Here is a 7,500-nt window from a genome sequence, read left to right as displayed (position 1 = left end):
GATGTGTGTGTTCTGTTACCATGGTGTGTGTGTTCTGTTACCATGATGTGTGTGTTCTGTTACCATGATGTGTGTGTTCTGTTACCATGGTGTGGTGTGTTCTGTTACCATGATGTGTGTGTTCTGTTACCATGATGTGTGTGTTCTGTTACCATGATGTCTGTGTTCTGTTACCGTGGTGTGTTTCTGTTACTGTGGTGTTGTGTTTCTGTTACCATGATGTCTGTGTTCTGTTACCGTGGTGTGTTCTGTTATTGTGGTGTTGTGTTCTGTTACCGTGGTGTGTGTGTTCTGTTACCATGGGGTTGTGTTCTGTTACCGTTGGTGTGTGTGTTCTGTTACCGTGGTGTGTGTGTTCTGTTACCGTGGTGTGTGTGTTCTGTTACCGTGGTGTGTGTGTTCTGTTACCATGGTGTGTTCTGTTACCGTGGTGTGTGTGTTCTGTTACCATGGTGTGTTCTGTTACCGTGGTGTTGTGTGTTATGTTACCGTGGTGTGTTTTCTGTCAAGCAGGTGAAATGCTGTAAGTACTGGCCGGACGACACAGAGATCTACAGAGACATCAAGGTGACCCTCATAGAGACGCAGCTACTGTCAGAGTACGTCATACGGACCTTCGCTGTCGAGAAGGTGAGACTGCTACTCCGGGTTGGCCGTGAGGGGGGCAGCGGGGTGCTGAGGGATTATTTAAGATTCTCTTTGAAGAGGTAGGGTTTCAGATGTTTTCGTAAAATGGGCATGGACTCTGCTGTCCTAAGCTTCAGGGGGAAGCTGGTTCCACCAAAGGGGTGCCAGGACAGAAAAGAGATTGGGAATGTTTGAACACCAGGCTGTAGTGTTCTGGATTAGTTGCAGGGGGGTTTAATGGCAGAAGGAAAGTTGCAGTGGTCCAGACAGATGACAAGTACCCTGGTTTAGGATGACTAGTACTACATTACTACCAATATTATTACACTACTTCTACATTACTACTGCTACTACTACACTACCTCTACATTACTACTACTACTACACTACCTCTACATTACTACTACTACTACTACACTACCTCTACATTACTACTACTACTACTACACTACCTCTACATTACTACTACTACTACACTACCTCTACATTACTACTACTACTACACTACCTCTACATTACTACCAATATTATTACAGCTACTTACTTACTACTTACTACTACTACTGCACTACCTCTACATTACTACTACTACTACTACACTACCTCTACATTACTACTACCTATACTACTACACTACCTCTACATTACTACTACTACTACACTACCTCTACATTACTACTACTACTACTACACTACCTCTACATTACTACTACTACTACACTACCTCTACATTACTACTACTACTACTACACTACCTCTACATTACTACTACTACTACACTACCTCTACATTACTACTACTACTACTACACTACCTCTACATTACTACTACTATTACCGACCTCTAAATTACTACTACTACTACTACACTACCTCTACATTACTACTACTACTACTACACTACCTCTACATTACTACTACTACTACACTACCCTCTACATTACTACTACTACTACACTACCTCTACATTACTACCATATTATTACAACTACCTCTACATTACTACTACTACTACACTACCTCTGGCATTACTACTACTACTACTACACTACCTCTACATTACTACTACCTATACTACTACACTACCTCTACATTACTACTACTACTACCTACCTCTACATTACTACTACTACTACTACACTACCTCTACATTACTACTACTACTACACTACCTCTACATTACTACTACTACTACTACACTACCTCTACATTACTACTACTACTACACTACCTCTACATTACTACTACTACTACTACACTACCTCTACATTACTACTACTACTACACTACCTCTACATTACTACTACTACTACTACACTACCTCTACATTACTACTACTACTACTACACTACCTCTACATTACTACTACTACTACACTACCTCTACATTACTACTACTACTACACTACCTCTACATTACTACCAATATTATTACACTACCTCTACATTACTACTACTACTACACTACCTCTACATTACTACTGCTACTACACTACCTCTACATTACTACTACTACTACACTACCTCTACATTACTACTACTACTACACTACCTCTACATTACTACTACTACTACACTACCTCTACATTACTACTACTACTACACCACCTCTACATTACTACTACTACTACACTACCTCTACATTACTACTACTACTACACTACCTCTACATTACTACCAATATTATTACACTACTTCTACATTACTACTGCTACTACACTACCTCTACATTACTACTACTACTACACTACCTCTACATTACTACTACTACTACTACACTACCTCTACATTACTACTACTACTACTACACACCTCTACATTACTACTACTACTACTACTACTACACTACCTCTACATTACTACGACTACTACTACTACACTACCTCTACATTACTACTACCACTTCTACACTACTTCTACATTACTACTACTACTACTACTACTACTACACTACCTCTACATTACTACTACTACTACTGCACTACTTCTACATTACTACTACTAATGCTACTACACTACTTCTGCATTACTACTACTACTACCACTACTGCTACTATTACTACTACTACTACTACTACTACTACTACTACTACTACTACTACACTACCTCTACATTACTACTACTACTACTACTACTACTGCACTACTTCTACATTACTACTACTAATGCTACTACACTACTTCTGCATTACTACTACTACTACCACTACTGCTACTATTACTACTACTACTACTAAATCTACATTACTACTAATATTATTACACTACTTTACATTACTACTACTACACTAATTCTACATTACTACTACTACTACACTACCTCTACATTACTACTACTACTACTACTACTACACTACTTCTACATTACTACTACTACTACACTACTGCTACATTACTACTACTACTACTACTACACTACCTCTACATTACTACTACTACTACTACTACTACTACTACTACTACTACTACACTACCTCTACATTACTACTACTTCTACATTACTACTACTACTACACTACTGCTACATTACTACTACTACTACTACACTACTTCTACATTACTACTACTACTACACTACCTCTACATTACTACTACTACTACTACTACTACACTACTTCTACATTACTACTACTAATGCTACTACACTACTTCTGCATTACTACTATTACTACCACTACTGCTACTATTACTACTACTACACTACTTATATATTACTACTACTACTACTACTACTACTACTATTACTACTACTACACTACTGCTACGTTACTACTACTAAACTACTGCTATATTACTACTACTACTACGGCTACTATTACTACTACTACACTACTGCTACATTACTACTACTACACTACTTCTATATTACTACTACTACTGCTACTATTACTACTACTACACTACTGCTACATTACTACTACTACACTACTTCTATATTACTACTACTACTACTACTACTACTGCTATTACTACTATTACTACTTCTACTATTACTACTACTACACTACTTCTATATTACTGCTACTACTACTACTGCTACTATTACTACTACTACACTAATTCTACATTACTACTACTACTACTACTACTACTACTATTACTACTACTACTTCTGCATTACTACTACTACTACACTACTGCTACATTACTACTACTACTACACTACATTCTACATTACACACTACTTCTACATTACTACTACTACTACACTACTTCTACATTACTACTACTACTACACTACTTCTACATTAGTACTATGTAATACTGCTACTGCTACATTATGACATTACTACTATGGTTATACTACTACATTACTGCTACTACTACTACTACATTACTACTATGTTAACACTTCTATATTGCTACTACATTGCTACTATGTTAATACTACTATATTACTACTACCACTACATTAAAACTGTGTTAATACTCCTACATTACTACTATGCTAATACTTCTACAGTACTACTACTACAGTCGTGGCCAAAAGTTTTGAGAATGACACAAATATTAATTTTTCACAAAGTTTTTCACAAAGTCACAAAGAACACAGCCATGAATAAAGAAAGGTACCAACACATCCTCTGAGAGCAACTCCTCCCAACCATCCAGCAACAGTTTGGTGACGAACAATGCCTTTTCCAGCATGATGGAGCACCTTGCTATAAGGCAAAAGTGATAACTAAGTGGCTCGGGAACAAAATATCAATATTTTGGGTCCATGGCCAGGAAACTCCCCAGACCTTAATCCCATTGAGAACTTGTGGTCAATCCTCAAGAGGCGGGTGGACAAACAAAAACACACAAATTCTGACAAACTCCAAGTATTGATTATGCAAGAATGGGCTGCCATCAGTCAGGATGGGGCCCAGAAGTTAATTGGCAGCATGCCAGGGTGAATTGCAAAGGTCTTGAAAAAGAGGGTCAACACTGCAAATATTGACTCTTTGCATCAACTTCATGTAATTGTCAATAAAAGCCTTTGACACTTATGAAATGCTTGTAATTATACTTCAGTATTCCATAGTAACATCTGACAAAGATATCTGAAGACACTGAAGCAGCAAACTTTGTGGAAATGTATATTTGTGTCATTCTCAAAACTTTTGGCCACGACTGTACACCAGGACCATGATAGTCAGAATACAGTAAAACTACACCAGGAATTACAGCAGGAACCTGACTGACCTGACATGACTACGTTACTACTGTGTTAAAACTACTACATTAACACTACTACTACTACTACTACCACATTACTACTAACACACTACTAATACTACTACTACATTACTATTACTACTACTACACTACTTCTACATTACTACTACTACTACTACTACTACACGACTACTACATTACAACTACTACTACTACTACTACACGACTACTACATTACTACTACAGTACTACTACTACTACTACTACTACTACTACTACTACTACTACTACTACTACTACCACATTACTACTAACACACTACTAATACTAATACTACATTACTATTACTACTACTACACTACTTCTACATTACTACTACTACTACTACTACTGCACGACTACTACATTACTACTACTACTACTACAACTACTACAACTGCACTACTTCTACATTAGGACTACTACTACCACTACACTACCTCTACATTACTACTACTACAACTACACTACTTCTACATTACTACTATTACTACTACTACTACACTACTACAATGTTAATACTACTACATTACAACATTACTGCTATGATAATACTACTACATTACTACTACTGCCACTACTACTATATTACTACTACATTACTATATTACTACTATGTTAATACCTCTACATTACTGCTACTAATATTACTACATTACTACTATGTTAAAACTACTACATTACTGCTACATTACTACTGTGTTAATACTACTGCAGTACTACGACTACTACATTACTACTACATTGCTATTACTACTACACTACTGCTACCTCTACATTACTACTACTACATTATTTATTTTACTGCTATTATTACACTACTACTACTACTACATTACTGCATTACTACAACAACAACTATACTAATACATTCCTACATTATTATTACTACTACTACTATATTACTACATTACTACTGCATTACTACTATGACTACATTGATACATCACTACATTGCTACTACTACATCACTAGATTACTACTACTACATTGCTATTATGTTAATACTACTACATTACTACATAACTACTACTACTACATTACTTCTACTGCATTACTGCTACTGCTACTACATTGCTACATCGCCACATTACCACATTATTATTACTACAATGTTAATACTACTACAATACTACTACTAATACTACTACCATTACTACTACTGCTACTACATTACTACTAATACATAGCCAGTACTACTACATTACTACTAATACATTGCCATTACTACAACATTTCTACTAATACATTGCCATTACTACTACATTACTACTAATACATTACCATTACTACTACATTCCTACTAATACATTACCATTACTACTACAGCACTACTAATACATTACCATTACCGCTACATTACCACTGATGCAGTACCATTACTACTACATTATCAGTAATACATTACCATTACTTCTGCATTACTACCGATATATTACCATTACTGCTACATTACTACAGATACATTACCATTGCTGCTACATTACTACAGATACATTACCATTACTGCTACATTACTACAGATACATTACCATTACTGCTACATTACTACAGATACATTACCATTGCTGCTACATTACCACAGATACATTACCATTATTGCTACATTACTACAGATACATTACCATTACTGCTGCATTACTACAGATACATTACCATTACTGCTACATTACTACAGATACATTACCATTACTGCTACATTACTACAGATACATTACCATTACTGCTACATTACTACAGATACATTACCATTACTGCTACATTACTACAGATACATTACCGTTACTGCTGCATTACTACAGATACATTACCATTACTGCTACATTACTACAGATACATTACCATTACTACAGCTCTGTTCCCATATCCACACTAACAAACTACTTGAAGCTTTTATATGGAACATTTCGTTTGCGAGTGGGGATGTTAAATAGACTAGATTTTCTCGGGCCACAGAGACACTCTTGTTTGAATACCTCTTACAAACATTATCCTCTCTCAGGACTAGAGGAAGCAGGCCATGCTAAGCAAACAGAAGATGTAATCGAGAGAGAGCTGGGTGAAGACGCTATGCTACTCAAACACGTGCTGCAGGAGCTCCAGTCCTCGAGGACACCTGGAAATTGATTTAAGAACAGTGTATTTTGTGTATGTCTTTGACCGTCTGTTTTTCTCTTGCCTCCTGTCCTCCTCCAGAGAGGAGCCCATGAGATCCGCGAGATCCGTCAGTTCCACTTCACAGGGTGGCCGGACCACGGGGTGCCCTACCACGCTACTGGCCTCCTGGGCTTTGTACGTAGGGTCAAGGCCAAGACACTCAGCAACGCTGGGCCCATGATCATTCACTGCAGGTATGATTCTACCCCCTCTCTGTCTCTCTCTGGGGCCTGGGGCTCTTGCCCTGACAACCTGATATCTAATTCTTCCAAACCTGAATGCGAAGTATTACTGGCAATTATACATTTGCATACAGTATTTTAAATGTGTGTCTCGCAGCTCTCTATCCCTCTATGTGTCTCTCTCTCTCGCTATCCCTCTCTCTGTCTATACATTTTTCAATTCAATTCAAAGAGCTTTATTGGCATGGGGAACATATGTTAACGTTGCCAAAGCAAGTGAAGTAGATAACAAAAGTCAAAATAAACAATAAAAAATGAACAGTAAACATTACTCAC

The 7,500-nt window shown here is 37.0% G+C and overlaps 1 protein-coding gene across 1 annotated transcript in view; it reads left to right on the top strand.

Annotated features, from left to right (window-relative positions):
* Positions 1 to 7,500, top strand: part of LOC109880607 (receptor-type tyrosine-protein phosphatase mu-like) — a 432,469-nt gene that overhangs the window by 424,843 nt on the left and 126 nt on the right. The window contains 2 exon segments of the mRNA XM_031810129.1: positions 514 to 630; positions 7,022 to 7,176. Coding sequence (XP_031665989.1) covers positions 514 to 630; positions 7,022 to 7,176 — 272 coding nt within the window.

Source organism: Oncorhynchus kisutch, linkage group LG30 (assembly GCF_002021735.2).
Source record: "Oncorhynchus kisutch isolate 150728-3 linkage group LG30, Okis_V2, whole genome shotgun sequence".
NCBI lineage: Eukaryota > Metazoa > Chordata > Actinopteri > Salmoniformes > Salmonidae > Oncorhynchus > Oncorhynchus kisutch.
This window is presented reverse-complemented; position numbering and strand designations above follow the sequence as displayed.